This window comes from Triticum dicoccoides, chromosome 2B (assembly GCF_002162155.2).
Source record: "Triticum dicoccoides isolate Atlit2015 ecotype Zavitan chromosome 2B, WEW_v2.0, whole genome shotgun sequence".
NCBI classification, from domain to species: domain Eukaryota; kingdom Viridiplantae; phylum Streptophyta; class Magnoliopsida; order Poales; family Poaceae; genus Triticum; species Triticum dicoccoides.
This window is the reverse complement of record NC_041383.1, coordinates 789,604,094-789,626,600: the sequence shown is the minus strand read 5'-3', so window position 1 is coordinate 789,626,600 and position 22,507 is coordinate 789,604,094. Positions and strand designations below refer to the sequence as shown.

Below are 22,507 nucleotides of genomic sequence, written 5' to 3'. Positions count from 1 at the left end.
GGTTCGCGCCACAGACTAGGCACAGGCCTGCTGCAGAAGGCGTCCAGCATGATCTCCAAGTGGATGATGTCCCGGAGGTTCTTCGAGATGCCGACCTCCTTCTCCCCGGCTGGGAAATGCAGGCGGTCATCCCAGTCTATATCCTCGTCGTCTTCATCCTGGTTGCCGGACAGCGAAGGGAACTTGGTCCTGTCTTCCTCATACACGGTGCCGGACAGCGAAGGGAACTTCGGCAGCTGGCTCAGCACATAATGGGTTTAAGAACCAACAACAACGACACTGCTAAGTTGTACCCTCAAATCAGCCAAGTCAAAAAAAAAATAGGCCATGAACAGAGTTAATGCTAGTTTTATCAGGAGAAAAAACTATGTTGCGGTTCTTTCATAAAGAGTCAACTTTGTTGCAATTAACTAGAAACAGAGTATTTCCATATGACAAAGCTCTTAAACCCATAGAGAAACAATAACTTTTTGTGTGCCATTGCGACCTCTCTAGAATGTCCATATAAACAACCTCACATGTCTTTTGATTGGCGTTTATATTGCGTCTAAGGAAATGGTGTCATTGCAAACTAGTCCCCGTCATAGTCCTTACTCTTAACTTCATTCGCCGTGTAACAATATAAGCTCATACGGATTTTTGTTTAAGCTAGTCCCCGTCATTCTCTTTACCCTTCTTCTTTTTTCCGCTATACTCTTAACTTCATTGGCCGTGTAACTATATGGGCTTATAAAGGTCATGTGGATTTTTCTTTAAGCTGCCCCCGTCATCGTCCTTACTCTTAACCATAGTAACAAAAAACCATAGTATTAGAACATATATATAGGCATGAAATATCATCACAATATACAAGTAGTACTAGACTATTCTGCAGTATAGTATATTAGAGTATTTTTCTTGTGCGTTGAACTAACCGACCATTTGGAAGAGTACTTCAGTTCCGACAAATATGCATGATGAGGCACACAATTCGGCCTAGCTAATCTATATCTTGTACGTAAAGATTTTTAACAGATATGTCGTTTGTTTACATCTCGCTAGATATACACAAACGCAGAAAGATCTACAAGATGGATGATAAAACTAATGAGCTACTAGAAAGCTAACCAAAGTTGTTATATGTATGTATGACAAGGCTAATCAAAGTTGTTATACGTATGTATGAGAACAACACTTTGTATCCAAAAGGAGCCTCTCATTCATTTTTGGTCGTGGGAAGAAGAGGATACAACCATCAATTACTCATGTTCTGCTGCAGGGTCGTCGTTGCGTTCGCGATTCTCCTGCTCCTGCTCCGTCACCGGCGGGGACAGCCGCAGCGATGAGACGGACAGGAGGTGGGGCGGCGGCAACGGTGCGGCAGAGGACGACGAGGCTTGAGAAGGTGAGCTCGTCGTCGTCCTCTCGCCGTGGCAGCCGGCTCCGTCGATGTCATCCTCACCGAGCGCGATCTCGAGGTGCCGCTTCCTGGGCTCCATCTGGTTCCTAGCACATAATCACACACACACGACGAGATGAATGAAAGAAACAACAGAATTCTTGCAGAGATTGAGATGCTTGCTACCGGCCAAGAATAACATACTTGAAGGCGAGGAAGACGATGCACTGCGCCCTCATCTGCCTCAGCTGCGGCTGCGTGTAGGCCGCGGCACCTGCAGGGCGAGCCGTCGAAGGAAGCATCTCTGCTCAGCCGTTCTCGGTGTTGTTGATGCTGTAAGTTCTTGAGTATGCTTCCCTAGTTGCCGTCCTATCCTCCCCTCCTTGGATCTGCAACTGGTGAAGACTACAAGATCGATACGATTTGCCCGGAGAGTGACATGAGAATGCAGCCAAGAGAAAAGGCCAAAACAGCAAACCTGAATAGGCTTCTTCATTGGCGTGCAGCATAAGGACTTTCATCAGCAGCAATGCAAATATATTGAGCGCCAAGTGCTGACAGGACAGCAGGATATGGTTCATTACATAAATATAAATATCAACCAACAGATAAGCACCAAGTTAGTTGACGGCCTCCAACAAGCCATCAGACCATATATTGAAAAATCGGTTGCAGTAAAAAATCGGTTGCAGTAAAAAATGATTTTAACATCTAAGAAAAAAGAATTTAAGAACACTAGAATTTTTAATAGAATAATTTATAAAAATATGTTCACAAGTTTTTAAACAATGTTCAATAATTTTGAAAAATCTCATGTCACAAAATGTTCTCTAGTTTAGAAATAGTTTGCAAAAAAAAGGTATCATGTTTTCAAAAGTTGTCCTCAAATTTAAAAAAAAACTATATTCGTGCATTTTTAGAAGATATTCTTTAGTTTTAAAAGATGTAAGCTAGTTTTCCAAATAAATAAAAAGGATTTAAATAGGGAAATGAATAAATAAAGAAAAAACATGAGGAAAACCGGTGGAAGAAAAGAAACAAAAAGAAAAACACTCAAAACAAATAACAAAAAATACAATAAAAACCACTACCAAACAGTTAGAAAAATCAATTGGGAGAGATCGCTCTTGTTCCTTGCCTCCCATTGGGGATGACCAAGCTATTTTGCACTATGCAAATCATCGACAATATAAAGCATCGAGTAGGAAATTGAGATGTCTTGCCTCGCATGCTAGGCATGCAAGGACGACCAAACGTGTATGAGGAGAGAGAAGATGAGTGTGATGCTCGCTTGGGCTAGCTGGCTAGTCAGCCTAGTTGGCCTCGGTCCATCCAGAGAATAGAAGAAAAAACAGAGCGAAAGCAAAACAGACAAAAAACACAGAGAATATTTAAAAAAATACGTAAAATAAAAATGTAGTTTTAAAAATAAAAAAATATATTTGCAAAATAATAAAATGTAGTTTTAAAAATCAAAAAAAATTGAGAAAAATCTTGAATTAAAAATGTTGGTGAGTTTCAAATAATCTTTAAGAATTTTCAAATTGTTTGCAAATTTTTAAAAATTTAAGAATTTAGAAAATGTTCTTGAACTTTAAAAAGCACATTAATTTATAAAATTTTCAGCCTTTTAAAAATGCTAAACATTTTTTAAGAATGTTTACAAAATTTAAAAATATTCACGAATATTAGAAACATCTCTGCTCGGCCTTGCTCGATGCTGCTGAGTGTTGATGGGTTGAGTTCAGTATCTGCTTGCCTGATTGCCTTGCCTTCCTATCGTCCTTGGATCTGCAACTGTAATGTATTCTTCATCACAAGATACACACACTTGAGAAGACTACAAGATGGCTGGATCAACACGATTTACCGGGACAGCGATATCAGAATGCAGCCAGAAGCGCACGACAAAAGACAATGTATAATAGAGTAACAATAATCCTAATAATAATCATAGCATCCAGCATAAGCACTTGCAACAGCAGCAATGCAATGCAGATCTATGACACGCCAAGTGCTGCCAGGACATGATACGGTTGATTACATGAACCAGCAGAAGAACACCAAGTTAATTATCGGGCGGCAGACGGTAGAAAATGTCAATAGTATATAAATGAAGCGACAGCAAGTCGTCAGATTGACCTACTGCATATATAGAGTATTAAACAGAAACTCTGCCATCGACAAGCTAGCTGCTACTGACAAATGCAAATCCATGTGCATCTCGAGCGCATTTCAACCAGAATGCTCATCTCTGCACCTCCTGGAGCCAAGGTTCAGAAACTAAAAATTGTATGAAAAAGGGATCATTCACTTTGTTGGTGCTGGATCCATATGCTAGCTAGCTAGATCAACCAGGATGCCAGGTATTTAGCCCTTGCCTGCTACAACAGCACACGGGGATCAAAGAAGTGGACCAACAAGAATCAAGTTCAACTAGTGCGTTCATGCTTGGATGGAAAAAATCTCACAGCGACATAGCCGTGCAGCAGCCGATCTTGCCTCTCGAAGACTGCAGCTTGATTTCGTAACTAGATCAAGCCGTTTGGGTGTTGACAACGGTACCGTTTTCTGTTCTGAAACCAAAAAGATCAACACGCAGCAGACCAGTAGTATAAATCTTACAAAAAGGATCGAGTCATCCCATGTCCCCATCAGCTAGCTGCTAGCAGATCCTGGTCAAGGCAAGCCCCTGCCGCCCAAGGACTTGGTCGCAGCCGTCCTGGACAACACCTTGATCTGGCCCCTCATCCGCCCCCAGGCCCTCGTCCACCACGGGTCAAGCCTCAGCCTCCTTCTCCCCGTCCACCGCGACCCGCCTCCAAGGGTTCTGGAGCCCGAGCGGCCGCTGCGACGACCGCGCTTGCACGGCGGTCCCCCAGCGAGGTCAGCTTCTCGTGGTTCTGGTGCCGGCACAGCGTCGTCCACTCCTCGGTGGTCGGCGTGGCGTGGGACTGCATGCACAAGATTATACTGTTACATTGAAGACCAAGTGACTTTGGGATGAGAATGGTTGGATATTCATTGAAAAGCTTTGTAATGCGATAAAAAATAATGCAGGCAACTTATGAATAGATAACCCAAGATCAAACCCAGCAATTAAGTACTCACAAAATTCAGCAAAGTTCTGCAAACATATTTTTCTGTTAGTGAAACTTGTAAAGTTAAGCTCGGTCATACAGCAACCAAGGCAACTGTGCTGTGCTCTATAGTATGTGTGTTGCCCTGATTCAAAGGAAGGACATGGATGAGAAGGAAGCACAGACATAAAGGAAACGAAGGTGATTAAAGGGGAAAAAATAGCATTTGCACATAGAAAGCACCAACAGCAATCTGCCAGAGGCTCCTAGGTTGCAGGTTCAACTGCACCAGTAGACTAAACAAAGGCTTAGTTGTAAAATTATCGGAGTTCAGTACCAAAAAGGAATCAGTTCAATAGACTAATGATAACTTGAATCACAAAAGTGCACCGCAAACAGGAAGAAATGTAAAAGGTTGCGTCTGCATGCAGGAAAACAAAGTTCAAGCTTTGACAGGCATGCCAGAAGAAAGTACTGCTGTAAATCACTATAGGTGAACTTGTTTTCATGGGTGAAAATTTAGTAACTTGCTATAGGTGAAATAGAGTGTCCCAACTTGCAGAGGTGCAACTCAAGATAGATGCCATGCGGAGGAGAATAGGAACTAGACATAGGTGTGAACTGAAAACAATTTGGTATTCTAAAGAAACAAAAAAAATGTTGCAAGGAAAAGAATGCCAAAATTCAGATCCGTAGCGAGTGATTCTCTGAGATAAGTGCATTAATCCAGACAGCAAAGTTCCGTAGATTGGATGGATTGACTTGATGGCCACAGGTTGGATGGATTGACTTGATGGCTTTGGAAAAGGCTTCACTTATCCAGGACAGGATGCAAGGATTGTGGCGGGGATAGAGCAGAAAAGTGCAGTGTGGCCGAGTGAAGGAGTTTTCAGATGTGATGGACCAAAAGGCATGGCACAGATATTGCTCCATCTGTACATCAGTACATGACACAAAGTATTACACAATCCATCTGTCCATAATTACCATCCCTTGACAGTATTAGCAACCTCTATTTAGTTCTATGTCAAAAAAAAACTCTGTATAGTTTCTCTGGAAAAGCCTTCATTATAAATATGTGATTGAAAGAAGTAGTATTAATAGATTTGCCATGGAAAATATTTATCATTTTCGCTAACATAATTATATAAGAAGAATCGACGATTATAATCACTTTGGTAAAAGTAAAAAAGGATTCAATCTAAAGCAGTTTTTGTTGGTCGGTAAATAGTGCTCATCAGGTAATTTGAACTGTAGCCGTTAGATTGTCTCCAAGCACTCCAGATGAAGAGAGGTGAAGCGAAGCAGTAAGTGGAACTCGGCGATGAGTTCATTTAATGACTCGAGCCCTTAAATCTCCAGTGAATGGCCAGATGTGCATGATACCGTTTCGAGGCCTGACATATGTTTTAGGAAGACACGGCGAAAGGATAAGACAGGGACTAAACAGATGACTATACATTGTGGCCTACTGACAAGGTTCCCAAATCTGATGGACCAAAAGCACTTAAGAACTCGAGCCTTTAAATCTCCAATGAATGGCCAGATGTGCACGATACTGTTTCGGGGCCTGACATATGTTTTAGGAAGATACAGTGAAAGGATAAGACAGGGACTAAGCAGACGACCATTGTGGCCTGATGACAAGGTTCCCAAATCTGATGACCAAAAGCTAGTGCACAATGCTCAGTGCAAAAAAGGGTTAATGGCACGGCAAAGAAAATTGCTCAATTCCAGCCAAGCCGCAAACTACAACACAATCAATATGCCATCATTACCTTCCCATGAAAGTACTACCAATCTCTATTAAGTTCAGCAAAATTCTTGCTAAAAAAGATGCATTGTGAGGTGCAGTAAGGATTATCCTGATCTTAAAAGTGCAAATAATACCATTTGGTACGTCATTCAAAATAGCTTGTGATTCTGCATTTAATTCAAAACTTTAGTGTCGTATATTTATTAAAAAGAATGAATAAATTTTCACATCGGAAACCAAAAGACATTTTTGCATCTTATATCTTAAGATAATTTTTGTATGGAATCAATAAAGATAAATTTACAACTGTAACGGTGAGCACACAAGACTTCCAGATAACACAAGTCCTGCTTGACTGGAATAAATGTGTCTAAGAAAGAACACTACAAAGATGAACTGGCAGCAATGTCCTGATTTAAACTTGTATTCAATCTCCATTATCTTTGCCATAAAAACTGAATCAATTGTTGTGACTTATGATCCAGTGTTTTTTATGATTTCGCAATACCCCTAGAATTCTACTTATAGTGTGTTAGATCCTCCCTTTCACTTCTCTAATTACCTCAAGATGGCGCATAGGAAAGACAAACAAATTAGCTGGATCAGCTTTGCCACAAGCACAAAAAAAAGCAGCAACCACTAAACTATGTAACAAATACTTACTGATCACATTAATGAGCTAGCAAGTATATCAGACAAGCTATGTGATAGTTATAACTACAAATGAAAAGAAGTACTCCCTCTGTAAACTAATATAAGAGCGTGCAGCAAGGATCTAAACACTCTTACCACTTGACACTGTCGGTGATGATAATAACGATGGTGGGAAGTTGCAATATACTTGTGACTGTTTTGGACATGAATAACACACCCTCTCAAGCTGCAATGTGTCGACGTCCTGCGTGTAACAACCTTGCTTGGCCGACGAGACTCCGACATAATATAGGAGCAAGTGCCTCCCAACTGCACCCTCGATTACGCAGTCAGAATCCAGCGAGATTGTCTTCTCCATCTGCCACTGGGTGGAATTCCCACCATTATTTCGCCACCAAACAGTATAAATAAGGCATTTTGTGTCTGGTTTAGGCACAAACATCATAGTCCTGCCTTGGCCTCCCTCCGCGATGGCCACATCATCGCCCAAATGTCTGGCACAGGGTGGGTGATCAACCATGGAGAACTCCATCTTACGGATGTCAAGCACGATCAATTTTTCAATTGAACCTGAAATCCAGTAGAAGCAGCCATGCGCGCAGTGGCGCGACACGAACCAAAACTTCCATGTCGATAACTGTAAGCCAGGTAAGCTCCAAATCAGGGGTGTAATGGCTCGCCATTGCCCTGTGGTGGAAGAGAAGACAGCGGCGACCGGTTTATTTTCAAGCACCACCAGCCAGATCACTCTGAACGACGTCTCCGTTGCGTCTGCCTCTTCTTCGTCGCCGGAAGGGACGAGGAAGCAACCGGCGAAGCCCCGCCTCTCTATCAGGAGTTGGACCGCAACCGAAGCGGCTACGTCACCGGGGATCGGGGGAAGCAGGAGGTACTGCCGGTGCAGGGGGTCGCACACCACCGTCTCCTTGAAGAGGGGCTCGTGACGGCCGGGTCTGTCGAGGAGGACGCGGCCGTCACGGACCTCACGCACGGTCCAGTCCAAGGAGGACCCGGGGAGGAAGCCGAAGTCGAAGTCGAAGTCGTCGTCGGCGACGGCGCTGGCCGCCGGCGCGGAGGGATGAGGCGGTTCGGCGGGGTGGAAGCCGCTGTAGTCGACGAAGCCGAGGAGGGGCGGAGGGTGGAGCTTGCGGAAGCGCCGGAGGAAGGCGCGGTCGGCGACGAGGCGGCGGAAGGAGACGCAGACGGCGGAGGCGCGGATGAGGTCCTCTGGGGTGGGAAGGCGGAGGAAGATATCCGCCAGGAGCTTGCTGGGGATCACCGGCAAGGCCATTTCCCGGCCGTTCTTCGGCGTCGGTGCTGGCGGCGGCGGCGGCTGCGGCGGCGGTGATGTGTGGGAGTTGGCACGAGACTGGTAGGCGACGGCCTAAATGGGCTGTAGAATGGGCAATCTGCGTGTAGGCTCAGAAATGTGCTGGAGTGGCTGTAGAATGGGCCGACAAATTTATCTTATTTCGTTGAGATAGATGGACCTGTCACTCGAAAAAAAAGGATATTGTCTCAAAATAAAGTTAGAGGAGACCCTTTATTTCAATCGACTGATGCTGGCCGGCACAAACCTCCTTGCGAGCCGTCCGATCGAATTTAATCGTGCAGTGTTGGGTTTGTCGATCTACCCTCTCGTTAGGGTTTCTCCTACCCTCGGCGGCGACTTGAGCGCCACCATAGGGATCCTGCTACCCTCCCCCCGACTTCGCTGAAGGTTTGTATTCTGGCCGATCAGGGGGCTCTCTGAGCGTTGCCCGGCCTGGGTGCTAGTATCTCTCGGCTTGGGGTTAGGCTAGGGTTCCGCTCAAACACCCGATCGAATCTTTCTCGGGTTAGGGAACAAGCATGGCGGCGTCGTCTTCGAACTCCAGAACGGGGGACTTGGAGGCAATGATGAGCGAGTTGGGCCTCCAGGAGGAGGACATGGACAATGTGGTGGTGGAACAGGAAGATCTGCTGCCGCCGGAGACGACTAGATGGATGGCCATAGTGCAAGTTCACACGGAGAAGAAGTATAGCCAGTATGGATTTTACAAGATGATGAGAGCGGCATGGGATCTCGCGTAGCCAGTACAGATTCGCCCTCTCGAGGAAAATTTGTACACGATGCAGTTTGCTTGCCTCGGTGACTGGGAGTGCGCGATGCAAGAGGGACCCTGGAACTACAAAGGTAATGCAGTGATTATGGCTGAGTACGATGGATTCACAAAACCATCGCTGATGAAGCTGGATACTATGGAACTATGGATGCAAGTGCATGATCTGCCGGATGGATTCTATCCGCTTCTGAAAGCTCTTGCCAGGAAAGTGGGAGAGGTCATCTATGTGGAGCCTAAATCGCAAGATTTTGAGGGAAATTTTTACAGGGTTCGGGTCAGAATCAATGTGTTTAACCCCCTAAAGAATGCGGTTAGCCTGGTTCATCGAGAAGAAAGGAAGATTTTCAAGGTCAAGTACGAGAGGCTCCCTGATTGGTGTGCAGTTTGTAGCCACCTAGGGCACCAGTTCAAGGAACATGGAGATGGGATTCATGCAAAAATCGGCGCTTGTTTTCAAGGAGCTTCGCGCAGACTGGTTCCGAGGGGCTGGCCTAGGGCCTGGCCAGAACCGCACAACTGGAAGGGGAGGCCATGGCGGCCGAGGTAGAGGCGCGGGACGTGCCAACCAGTCAGGCGGACGGGGCCCAGCCTCAGGGCCGGCTGCTTTCTCCAAAGATGAAGTGACTCGGAACTCCACAATGACAGAAGTTGACAATAATCGCAAGCGCACCAAAGGTGATCCGATGGAGAAGAACCAAACTGTAAACCCCCAGGCGCAGGTGGCACCTGCAGTTCCAAGTATGACGCTTGGGGAGACACCTCTCTTGCTCCCAGCGCCGCCCTTGCCGATCAGCCCGAGCTCCAAGCAGGAACCCAAGAGGGCCAAGATAGATGCAGCTTCAGAGAATGCTCCAAGGATGTCCTTAACAACCAAGTTTCAAGACAACTCAACGGCGTCCTCCAATCTGGAGGGTTGCCGAGCGCAATGAATACCCTGTGCTGGAACTGTCACGGAGTGGGCAATGTCGCGATAGTTAACGAGCTTCGCGAGCTAGCGAAGAAGTTTGCCCCCCCCCCTATTCTCTTATTGTAGAAACACAAATTGAGAGAGGTAGGGTAGAAGAACTTGCTGGAACTCTGGGTAATGATAATAGTTTTGCTATAGATAGTCAAGGGAGGAGTGGAGGCATTGGTATTTTCTGGAACAATCCAATAAAATTGGAGATTTTGGGTTACTCTGTTTACCATATTGATTGCTCGATCCAAGACCCCGGAAAAGATCCATGGCCTCTGACTTGTGTGTATGGGGAAGCGCAAACTCATATGCGACACCAAACGTGGACAGTGCTAAAAAATATTAGTAGCCTAAGCGCTCTGACATGGCTTTGCATCGGTGATTTTAATGAAGTCCTACGTCCGGATGAGCACGAAGGGGTGGGCCAACACAACAATGCCCAGATTCAGGGTTTTTGAGACACCATCGACGTGTGCATGTTGATGGATTTGGGGTATAGAGGTCGTTTCTGGACTTTTGAGAAGAAGGTAGCCGGTGGCACTTTTACTCGTGTCAGATTGGATAGGGCCCTTGGGTCGGCGGAGTGGAGTGCTCAGTTTCCACTAGCAACCTTGTCCCATCTAACAGCTGCAACGTCGGACCATTGCCCTATCTTGAGATAAACGAGAGTAATACGTCTTCGGTATGGAAAGATTTTCGGTATGAGACCATGTGGGAAACTCACGAGCATTGGCAGGAAACCATCATGGAGAAGTGGAGCTCCAAACATCCGGGACACACTATCGCGGAGATTAGGCGCAAACTGGCTGAACTAGCTACAGATCTGTCAACATGGAACAAGGATACTTTTGGCAGCGTGCGGAAGGACATACGAGCGCTAAAGCTAGAGTTGGATCGCTTGCGAGGCGACCCAATGAGGACCGGACCGTCACATGTGGAAATAAAAATTAATGATAAATTGGTGGAATTGTACCATCGGGAGGAGTTGATGTGGCGTCAAAGATCCAGGATCGAGTGGCTTGCTGCGGGGGATAAGAACACATGGTTTTTTCATCTTAGAGCCAGTATCTGACGCAAAAAGAATATGGTCAAGGCTTTGGCAGATTCATTGGGAGTGCTCATCGATGATCCAGCTGAGTTAAGAGAGATGGTAAAGGACTTTTACCAAATGTTGTACACATCAGAAGGCGTCACTGGGCTAGAGGAGGTTATGGCACATGTCCCTGTTAAGGTGACGACAGGCATGAATGAGACTTTGTGTGCTCCATACATGAATGAAGAAGTAAAAGTGGCTCTTTTCCAAATGTTTCCAATGAAGGCGCCAAGACCAGATGGGTTCCCGACTCATTTTTATCAGAGACACTGGCCTATATGCGGAGACGAGATCACGAGAGTGGTCCTCAAAATTGTCAAGGGGGAGGAAAGTGCGGAGAGCATTAATGATACTGTTTTGGTGCTAATACCAAAGGTAATGAACCCAACTCTGCTATCTCAGTTTCGTCCAATAAGCTTGTGTAATGTCCTATACAAGATTGCTTCAAAGGTGGTGGCGAACAGACTCAAGCAAATACTCCCTGACATCATCTCTAAGGAACAGTCAGCCTTCATCCCAGGCATGCTAATCACGGACAATATCATATGTGCATACGAGTGTCTGCATTTTATGAAAAGATCTAGAGCAAAGACCAATTGTAAGTGCATCTAGCGCCCCTTAGTGATTTTGGTGTATTGAAGACTTATAGGTTAAGGGACTAATGCGTTTGTGAGTGTACACAGGTCTATAAGTCTATGAGGAGTTTGATATTTACAGAGAAAGTCGACCCCTAAAAATGAAGTTCTTCAAGTGAAGACTTTGATATTCTGAAGACTTTTTGAAGACTTTGAAAGTGAAGAAATTGGTGTGACCTTGAAGACTTGGTATTCATTTGTGGAATATGAAGCGTGAAGACTTTTGTTTTCGTAGTTTCATTTTCTCCTTCTTGAGTCATAGGAAACACTGTACTGTTAAAGGGGGTCGAGGAAATACTAAGGAAAAATTTCCATGTGATGCTCAACTCAAAATCCTAGACCTACCAATCCCTTCGAGTGAAGCCTTTGGAAATCTCATACAGTTCAGTCACTTTCTTTAGTGACAGAGACGAAGTTCTTCTGGTCGCTGATGAATTTATTCTGACTGAGGAGTTAGGAATTCGCCAGTGCGAATTACCTACACAGTGAGGAACATGATAGCCCTGAGGAATTTGAGAGTCAAATTTCCGCCCGTTGCTGTGTTGCGCGCCAGCTGTCCCAAAATATCTTATCCACCTAACGGTCATATCATTGAGGGGCATTTATGTCTTATCATGTCGGGCTGCTCCCTAGGCTATAAATAGCCGCCCCCTACAACCACTAGTTGGTGGGCTGCTCCGAGAGAACTTGACACTTGTCATTTGAGAGCAACCCATCCTCCGAGGACTTTGAGCGAAAATCATCAAGTGAGGAAAATCCCAAACCCAAACACCTACAAACCCCAAAGTGATTGAGCATCACTGAAGAAATTGATCCTGCGTGGATCCGACACTTGTTACCTTTGAAGACTGTGCTTCTTCCAGACGGTTAGGCGTCAAGGCCTAGAGCATCCAAGAGGAATTGTGGATCGCCGAGTGACCAAGTCTGTGAAGGTTTGGAAGTCGCCTGAAGACTTACCACGAGTGATTGGACGGGATCTGTGTGATCTTAGTTCAAGGAGAATACGGTGAGGACTGGGTGTCCTGAGCTGCGTGCTCAGAGACTGGGTGTCCGGGACTGCGTGTCCTCGAGTTTAAATACTCAGCCGCTCCAACCAGACGTACAACTGAGACAGCAGTTGGAACTGGTCTACCAAATCATTGTCTTCACCAACCTAACTGGTTCTATTTCCTCAACCCTTTCATTTCCTCATTGTTGTGTTGAGTGTTTGTTCGTATCTGTGTTTGAAGACTTTGACTGAAGACTTTCTCAATTTCCTCAGTTCAATTTCTTCAGTCTGTTTGTCTTCATCTTGTGTTATCCTGTGATTACGCTTTCTGTACTCTGTGCTAGTCTTCATTTCATCATGATGACCATGTGTGTATTCTGTTATGCTTACTTCTGAGTACTTATTCCGCTGCTAATAGTTCTTCGCTAAGGAATTTCCTCACCGGCAAATTCCTCAGTGAAGAATTCATAAAAATCGCCTATTCACCCCCCCTCTAGTCGACATAACGCACTTTCAATTGGTATCAGAGCAAGGTACTCCCTTGTTCTGTGTGATTTTGGTTTAACCGCCTGGAGTTTTAGTTATGTCGACTGCAGGTATGATCAAGGTCTCGGCTGGGTGTCCTACCTTTGATGGAACGGACTACCCCTATTGGAAAAACAAGATGCGAATGCATCTCGAGGCAATTGACAACGATCTCTGGTATGTTGTGGAAAATGGTGTTCCCTCTGTTTCACCCTCACTGAACGCTACCGATGTGAAGAGATTCAAGCAACTTGATTCTCAAGCGAAGAATATAATATGTGGCCATCTGAGTAAAGGACAGTATGGAAGAGTGAGTGCTTTGGAAACTGCTAAGCTTATCTGGGATAGGCTGTCCAAAGTGAATGAAGGAGTCTCAACTCAGTGTGACTCTCGAGTTGATGTTCTTCGAAATCTCTTCAACCGCTTCAAAAGACTCGACAATGAAAATGTCCAACAAACCTTCGATCGCCTCACTGACATCTCAAATGAGCTTCAAGCCCTCGGTGCCACTGACATCACTGACCATGAGGTGGTGAAGAAACTGTTGAGATCGCTTGATTCCTCATTTGATACTCTGGGTCTGATGATACAAGAACGGGCTGACTACAAGTCTCTTGATCCTGCTGATATCCTCGAAAGGCTAAATACTCACGAGTTCCAGCTTGCTGAAAAGAGAGATCTCTATGGTTCGAGCTATGGCAAACCACGTGCCCTGAAGGCCAAGGTTGTGTCTGAGTCTGAATGTGAGGACTCTGGTAGTAGCCTTGGTGATCCTGAAGAACTGAGCCAGGAGCTAGCACTGCTCGTGAAGAAATTCCAGAAGTTCTCAAGACGTGGTCGCTTTGGAAAATCCTCAAGAGGCAGTGACTCCTCATCAAGTGACTATAAGAGAAGGCTGTGCCACAAATGCAAGAAACCTGGTCATTATATTCAAGATTGTCCTCAGTGGAAAAAGGAATTGAAGAAGAAGAAATACAAGGATTACAGTTCTGATGATGCGAAGAAGAAGAAGAAATCATCAAAATCTTCGTCATCAAAATCCTCGAAGTCTTCATCTCACAAGAAGAGCAGCTCCAAGAAGGCTCGGGCATTCATTGGCAAGGAAATGGACTCTGAAGCTGAATCTGAGGAAAATGAGGAAGAGGAGGCGTCTGAAGAATCCGAATCTGGTGTGGCGAGTCTGGCCTTCGCTACTGCTTTCGTCAGCAAGTCCATCTTGAACACTGAAGAAACTGACCTCACCGACAAGCCTGATGAAGATAACGATGACTACGCTCCCACCTATTGCTTCATGGCAAAAGGTGCAAAGGTACTCAAATACACCTCCTCTGAATCTAGCGAAAATGAATCTGATGAGAATCTCAAGCCCAGCTACTCTAAACTTGCAAAGATTGCTGTAAAACAACAAAGGGCTTTTGAAAAGGTTCAAAACATGCTAGACAAAAGTGATGATATGTTGGGTGAAGAAATGGATCGCACTAAAGCCCTGACTGAAAATCTTCAGAGATTTCAGTCTAGGTTTGATAATCTTCAAAGTCATCATAACACTCTCTTATCTGATCATGAGAAACTTTCTTATGAATTTCTTCAAAGAAAGCAAGATCTTGAGAAGCTAAGAGTGAGTTATGAAGATCTTCAAAAGGAGCGCGATTCATTACTTGCTCAACAAATCAGCACTTCTCAGGAAGAATTTGTTTCTCCATGCTTAAAGTGCATTGAACGTGAATCTGCTAATTCTTCACCTGAATGTTCAAATGCTTCAACTGTTACAAATTCTTCACCTGCATCTGCTATCACTAATTCCTCATCTGAGGACATTGCTAGTATCACTGACGATGCAGGGTTGAAGGAACTGTACACGACAGGCATGTACAAAAGCCTCAAAGGGCATCAGATTCTCTGTGATGTGCTCAAAAAGCAGATCCTCAACAGAAACCCTAGGAAAGAGGGTATTGCCTTTGAGAGGAAACTTAATGCTGATGGAACATATTAGAAACCTGAGCAGTACCCCAAAACCTCATGGGTTGCTGCAAAAGGACCTCCAGTTGATCCATCCATGTTATCTGGCTTTACATGTGAATCTCCTCATTCTTCTGATGAGTCATTTGACTCCAATTATAAACTGTTCAAAAATCAGAATGGTGAAGTATTTGCTAGACATGTTGGGACTAACTGCAGGAACGATTCCCCTATGAAGAAAATCTGGGTTCCCAAAAGTTATGTTGAAAGTCTTCAGGTGAATGTCCTCATGACACCACCTGTGAAGAATAGGAACCCCAGAACAAACTCTTCATATGGACCTAATTCTTCATATGGATCCAAGTCCTCATATGGACCAAATTCCTCACGTGGATCAAATTCCTCAAATGGATCAAAGTCCTCACATGATTATCATCGTGCTAACAACTTTGTTTCGCAGGGTAGAGCTAAGGGCTATGAATATGCACATTATTCTTCAAATCATTATGTTCATAAGTCCTCGAAGAATTTCTCTGCTTATTCATATGCTTACCCTAACCCCTCTTATGTGAAACGAAATGGTTTGGCTTCTATGCCACCATTCTCATATGGTGCTCGCAGAGTGATGAACTCTTTGCCACCCCTTCAAATGTGGGTGGTGAAGAAAAAGAACTAATCTCTTCTGCAGGGTCAGGTCTCCAGACATGCCTTAACGTCTGAAGAATTTGCTGGGGACCTGACAAAATTGCCTGAAAGGACGCAGGCTAACCATGATGAAATGAACTTTCATTTCACACGTCCTCATACTGCTATATCTGTTTACCGCTTGATGAAATTCATCTCATGAGCTTAATATCATATTCTTCACTGATGAAGCATATGAGATTGTAAGTTACACTAATTCATCTGCAGGATGATCAACCCAAAACCACTGAATGGGTCCTCGATAGTGGATGTACAAATCACATGACTGGTGACAAGAATCTCTTGATGGATGCTCCTTTATCACCGTCACATCTGAAGCATATCATCTTTGCTGACAAAGGCAAAAGTCAGGTATTGGGTCTTGGTAAGGTTGCGATCTCTAAGGATAAACACATGGACAAAGTCATGCTTGTTGAGTCCTTAGGATACAATCTCATGTCAGTCTCAATGCTTTGTGATCTTGATATGGTTGTTGTCTTTGGCAAGTATCGCTGTGTTGTGATTATGGAAGGTGACAATTCCAAAGTCTTCGAAGGCTTTAGGAGAGGAGATTTGTATATTGTTGATTTCTCTACAGGACCACAACCAGCCGTGTGTCTACTTGCAAAAGCTTCAGAAGGCTGGCTATGGCATCGACGACTTGGTCACGCAGGCATGAGGAATTTGCACATGCTTGCAAAGAATAAGTATGTCATTGGCATTGAGAATGTCAAATTCCTCAAGGATCACTTATGCGGAGCCTATGAAGCTGGAAAAATGACCAAGGCCAAGCATCCAGCGAAGACTATCATGACCACTACTCGTCCATTCGAATTGCTTCACATGGACCTCTTCGGACCTAATCATTACTCAGCAGTCACTAATGCTGCTTCTCTATATGGTTTTGTCATTGTTGATGATTACTCTCGATATACATGGGTACACATTGTTACTTACAAACATGAAGTGCAGGAAGTCTTCAAACGATTTTCTTCGAGGGCTTCAGCCAACTTTGGTGTGAAGATCAAGCACATCAGAAGTGACAATGGAACTGAGTTCAAGAATTCCGGTCTTGATGACTATCTTGATGAACTTGGTATTACTCATGAATTATCTGCTCCTTATACTTCTCAGCAAAATGGCGTCGTGGAGTGCAAGAACAGAACTCTTGTTGAGATGGCTCGCACTATGCTTGATGAATACAAAACGCCTGATCGTTTTTGGATTGATGCAATTGATACTGCGTGCCACATCATCAACAGAGTATATCTTCACAAATTCTTCAAGAAGACGGCCTATGAACTCCTCACTGACAAGAAACCCAATGTGAGTTATTTCAAAGTCTTTGGTGCTAGATGTTGGATTAGAGATCCTCACCACAATTCTAAATTTGCACCGAAAGCACATGAAGGTTTTATGCTTGGTTACAGAAAGGACTCGCACACCTACAGAGTCTTCAACATCGCTCTTCACAAGATTGTTGAAACTGTAGATGTGCGGTTCGATGAAACTAATGGCTCGCAAAGAGAGCACCTACCTTCTGTGTTAGATGAACCAGCACCTGAGGATTCTATCAAGTTCAAGGCAACTGAAGATGTCATTCCTACTGAAGAATTTGCTGAAGAATTCATTCCAGTACGCGAAGAACATCGAGCTGACGCACCTGAAGATAATGGTGCTGAGGAAAATGATCAAATACCTCGATGTCAACCAGCTCATCCTCGCGTTGCAACAGAAGTACAAGTTGACAAGATCATCGATGACATTGAAGCGCCAGGTCCTCTCACACGCTCAAAAGCTTCATGTTTATCTAACTTTTGTGGGCACTATGCTTTTGTCTCTATCACAGAGCCCACTAAGGTAGATGAAGCATTTTTGGAGCTAGAGTGGATTCAGGCTATGCAAGAAGAATTACACCAGTTCGAGCTCAACAATGTCTGGGAACTGGTCAAACATCCAGATCCTCGCAAGCATAATATCATTGGCACAAAGTGGATCTACCGCAACAAGCAAGATGAAAATGGACTTGTGGTAAGGAATAAGGCACGACTGGTAGCTCAAGGCTACACACAGGTTGAAGGAATTGATTTCGATGAAACTTTTGCACCTGTTGCTAGACTTGAGGCTATTCGCATATTACTTGCTTATGCTAATCATCATGATATCATCTTATATCAAATGGATGTGAAAAGTGCATTCCTCAATGGTAAGCTTGAGAAAGAAGTATATGTTGCTCAACCCCCAGGTTTTGAAGATCCAAAGAATCCTGACAAAGTCTTCAAACTTAATAAGGCCCTCTATGGCCTCAAGCAAGCCCCTCAGGCGTGGTATGATACATTGAAGGAATTCTTCGTGAAGAATGGCTTCACACCCGGTTCACTCGACCCTACTCTCTTTACTAAATCTTATGATGGTGAACTGTTTGTGTGCCAAATATATGTTGATGATATTATCTTTGGCTGTACTGACCAACGTTATAGTGATGAATTTGCCTATATGATGAGTGAAGAATATCAAATGTCTATGATGGGAGAGTTAAAATTCTTCTTAGGTCTTCAAATTCGTCAACAGCACAATGGCATATTCATATCTCAGGAGAAATACCTCAAAGATGTACTGAGGAAATTCGGCATGCAAGATTGCAAAGGCGTCAAAATTCCTATGCCCACAAAAGGCCATCTATGCACTGATGAAAATGGTATTGACTTTGATCACAAGGTATACTGCTCCATGATTGGTTCTTTATTGTACTTATGTGCATCTAGGCCAGATATAATGCTTAGTGTTTGCATGTGTGCCCGATTTCAAGCTGCACCGAAGGAATCACACCATAAGGCTGTGAAGCATATTCTTCGATATCTAGCTCACACACCAACACTAAGATTATGGTACCCCAAGGGCTCTGTCTTTGATCTCATTGGATATTCTGACTCTGACTATGCTGGTGATCGTGTGGACCGCAAGTCAACTTCTGGCACTTGTCATTTCCTCGGACGATCGTTGGTCTGTTGGTCCTCGAAGAAACAGAACTGCGTATCACTGTCTACTGCGGAAGCTGAATACATTGCTGCTGGCTCTTGCTGTGCTCAACTGCTTTGGATGAAGCAAATGCTCAAGGAGTATGGCGTCAACGTGAAGAATGTGCCTCTCCTCTGCGATAATGAGAGTGCCATCAAGATTGCTCACAACCCAGTTCAGCACTCGAAGACAAAGCACATTCAGATTCGTCATCATTTTCTTCGTGATCATGTGTTGAAGGGCGACATCTCCATCGAGCACGTGAAGACTGAAGAACAGTTAGCTGATATCTTCACTAAGCCCTTGGATGAGAAGAGATTTAGCAAGTTGCGGTGTGAACTAAATATCTTAGAATCTTCGAATGTTCTTTAAAAAGGACACACATCCTAACACTTATGCAAAATTGATGACTTAGATGTGCAACACATGAAGAAACGTTTTTCTTCAATCAATGAAGAATAACACTCTAAGTGTGAAGAAATTAATGAAGAATTTGATTTTCAGAACCCTACGACAAATTGTACGCGGTGTCTGAAATCATCATTCTTATACGGTGGGTCACGCCACCACAAAAAGTTGAAAATCTTCAATTTGAGTTTTTTTCTCAGTTTTGAAATTCTTCAATTTTTCAAATTCTTCAACTTTCCAAAATCTTCACTGGTTCCTTCGTTTTTCTTCGTTGGCTATATATATATATGAGTTTATGTCCTCTACAGCATTCACTTATAGCTATTTCTTCAAGTTGCTTTTTCTGCTAAGTGAATATGATCGGACCCTTCCCCTCTATGCTGTACTCAACCCAATCTATTCACAAATTCTTCATGTGCGTTCTATTTGAAACTCGTTCAAAGTCTTCACTGTGTCCTTGGCAGCTGAAGAAATTGCGAACGAAACTTTAAAACAAATCTTATCCAAATTTTCGGTTTTGCCGCTCAAACTGTTCCGCATCCCACGATGCATTATTCTATTCACCCACGATCGTACACGATCTCCACTACACAGTACGTGGGTGACACATGTCGCGTGAAGGAGAAAGGGCAGGGGCACGTTCGTCCTAAATCTTCGGGCGAACAGTTTTTCACCGTGTCTATAAATACCCCTCTCCCCTTCCTCACTTCATTTACTCCGCTCGACCTCTCTCTCCCGCTCGAGCTCCTCAAACCCTAGCGCCACCACTACTCCATCGTCGCCGGTGAGGAAGAGCTTCGCTGTCTCGACCTCGTCGCCATCGTACTCACGCCGACCGCGGAAATCTTCACTCCGCCGCCGCCGTAGCTGTCTTCCTCCGCCGAGTTAGGGCAAGGAAGATCTAACCTGACGAACTTCCCAGCTGTTCTTCTCAGTTCGTCGTGTTCTTCATTTCGGGTAATTAAAAGTTACTTTTATTACTCGCTTTGATTCTCAAGCTTTCCTGGAAATCTTCAAAGGTGTTTATTCTTGAAATCTTCACACATACGAACACCACACACTTCATATGATCTTGAACTGTTTCTCTAAGCAACCATTTTCTTCAAGATTCCCTAATTGTGTGGATCTTCGATCTGTACAACTCTGGAACCTAAGACAAGAACGCTTAGTGAAATTCCTCAAGGTTCATCTGGTCAAATTCCTCAAAACTTGTTCTTTTCAAAAAAAACCTTCTCAGAATGCATATGACCTCTCCAAATTCCTCGCACCTGTACTCTGTTCACAGATACTCATGTCAGCTGCTGAATCACTAGGTTCTCATCAACTTAACTCATTTGCAGCGTTCCTCGAAGAAAAACTGCATACTTCTTCAGAGAACTCATTTGTTCAAATTCCTCAACTGAAGAATATGGCAGACGGTAAGAAGTCGCAGAAAGGAGGAAAGAAACCTGAGGTTATGACTGCGTTTGAAATCCCTGAGGAAATATATGCTGACTATTGCACACCTATGAAGCAAAATATGGCAAAGAAAACAAAAATCAGCGCAAGGTGCGCATTCATAAGATTGAACGGAGATGGGTAAGGGAATGGAGGGAATACATATATGTGACTCCAAAGTACATGAAGAAATTCGCCCTCAATCCTCCATGCCCAAGAGCTCCATTGGCACCTGGCCAAGTAGCAGATCCCACAAGCATCAAACGCGGTGAGGACTTTCCTGAAGAATGGGCTAAGCGCCAAGCCAAATTGGCAAGATAAGCCAAGGAGGCAGTGAAGAAATTCAATGAGGATTCTGCCACTGCTACTGCTACTGAAGCCTCAGTCAAACCGAGGAAATCCATGCCAAAGAAGCCTGCTCGTAAGCCAAGTGCTTCACCAACAGCGCCCTCACGGCCAAGTTCCTCAGCAGCGCCCTCACGGCAAATTCCTCACACTGCTACTGCTCCTTCAAAGTCCTCAGCTCTTGTGCATCTGACTACATGTCAAAGGACTGTTGGTTTCTCGATTGCCTCTGGTGTCTCAGCAAGTTCCTCAGCTGCACCAATTTCATCATCTGGCCCGACTCTGCTGAAGACCAAAGCAACAGCTGGACGAGGTCCTCGGCCAAGTCCAAAGAAGAAACAGGTCGCATTCCATGTGCCTTCTAATGATGAAGCTTCTGATGATGAACTTGCAGAAATCATCAGAGATAGACAGGTGAAGGCCGCTAGAGCCAAAGGCACATCTGTGCAACTGCTGTTGGATCCGAGGAAAATCCTCGATTATATTGATCTCTGGCACAAGGATCCAAACACCCCCATGCCTGATTTTCATCTGACCGCTGGTCAAAATCACATGCTGACCCATTTCATCACTGAAGAGAAATGGAAGTTTGAAAAGGCAAGAGAGATTAAGAAAGCTCAATACAGAAAGGAGAAGCTCCTGAAGAAAAACGTTGTCAGAATGACACCTGAGGAACTTCTCCAGGCTCAGTCTGAAATTCAAGCCCTCAGCAAGGATTTTGATGCCTATTATGCTGATTGGCAAGGAGCCAAAGTCAGATTCGTCAACCTGACGAAGAAATTCACCAATGTTGCTGCTCCAACGCAACATGAAATTCCTCAGGCTGAAGTCTCAGCTCAGCCGACTGAAGAACATGCCAGCACCGCTGATGAAGTTCAGGCTACTGATGAAAATGCTAGTTCCAGGGCTGATGATCCCATTCCAGCCGCTGAAGAAATTGCCAGGGCATCCACTAGTGGTGCGCCTGAAGAAACTGAAGAAGTCAGGGCAACTGCATCAGTTGCGCCTGAAGAAAATCAACCAGATTTCTCAGCTCCATCTGCACCTACACCAACTCCAATTCTTCCATGTGCATTTGATGTGAAGAAGACAAAGGCTGCAGATCGAGCTGTAGTGAAGAAAAGGAAGGCATCAGCTGTGTCAAACTCTTCGGCTGCGAAGAAACTGAAGCCAATGACCAGCTCACTCGAAAATCCAATTGATGCTGTTCCAATTTCCTCCATGCCATCAAAGGACCTTGTTCCTTTTGGAGAAGACTATGATATCCCAATCGGATCTGATGAAGAACATCATTCTGCTGCTTCGTCAGAGCAGGTTGATGAAGAAATTGAAGTGGACGCAATCCCTTCAACGCCAGTCATTTCCTCACCTATGCCTCAGTTCACAGCTGAAGAGGCTGGTGTTGAGGAAATTGAAGATGAATATGTGGATATAGGATGCACCACACTTGTGATGAATGATGACTTTTGGGAAAGTCAGCATCCCAA

At 44.4% G+C, this 22,507-nt stretch overlaps 2 protein-coding genes across 3 annotated transcripts; both read right to left on the bottom strand.

The window, feature by feature from the left end:
- Positions 1-1,075: 1,075 nt before the first annotated feature.
- On the bottom strand, positions 1,076-1,829 carry LOC119366349 (chromatin structure-remodeling complex protein SYD-like). The gene is made up of 2 exons (XM_037632074.1): positions 1,583-1,829; positions 1,076-1,485 (listed from the first exon to the last, which is right to left on the bottom strand). The coding sequence occupies exons 1-2, from the start codon at positions 1,678-1,680 to the stop codon at positions 1,239-1,241; spliced, it is 345 nt and encodes a 114-aa protein (XP_037487971.1). The 5' UTR covers positions 1,681-1,829; the 3' UTR covers positions 1,076-1,238.
- A 1,659-nt stretch (positions 1,830-3,488) lies between these two features.
- On the bottom strand, positions 3,489-8,260 carry LOC119366348. Of its 2 annotated transcripts, XR_005176008.1 has the most exons (3): positions 7,004-8,260; positions 3,850-4,332; positions 3,489-3,759 (listed from the first exon to the last, which is right to left on the bottom strand). XR_005176008.1 is itself a non-coding variant. In XM_037632073.1 (2 exons), exons 1-2 carry the CDS (start codon positions 8,157-8,159, stop codon positions 4,058-4,060), a joined length of 1,431 nt encoding a protein of 476 aa, XP_037487970.1. In that variant the 5' UTR covers positions 8,160-8,260; the 3' UTR covers positions 3,489-4,057. The 2 variants fall into 2 exon arrangements, 1 of the variants encoding a protein (XP_037487970.1); XM_037632073.1 differs by having other exon boundaries at positions 3,489-4,332.
- Positions 8,261-22,507: the final 14,247 nt, after the last annotated feature.

What these genes read in the sequence shown, in the direction of transcription:
- LOC119366349 (XM_037632074.1), bottom strand. Translation starts at nt 1,680, where the DNA reads ATGCTTCCTTCGACGGCTCGCCCTGCAGGTGCCGCGGCCTACACGCAG. An exon ending in ATCGTCTTCCTCGCCTTCAA is followed by an intron (nt 1,486 to 1,582) that starts GTATGTTATTCT and finishes ATTATGTGCTAG; the next exon opens with GAACCAGATGGAGCCCAGGA.
- LOC119366348 (XM_037632073.1), bottom strand. Translation starts at nt 8,159, where the DNA reads ATGGCCTTGCCGGTGATCCCCAGCAAGCTCCTGGCGGATATCTTCCTC. An exon ending in ATCACCGACAGTGTCAAGTG is followed by an intron (nt 4,333 to 7,003) that starts GTAAGAGTGTTT and finishes TTGTGCATGCAG; the next exon opens with TCCCACGCCACGCCGACCAC.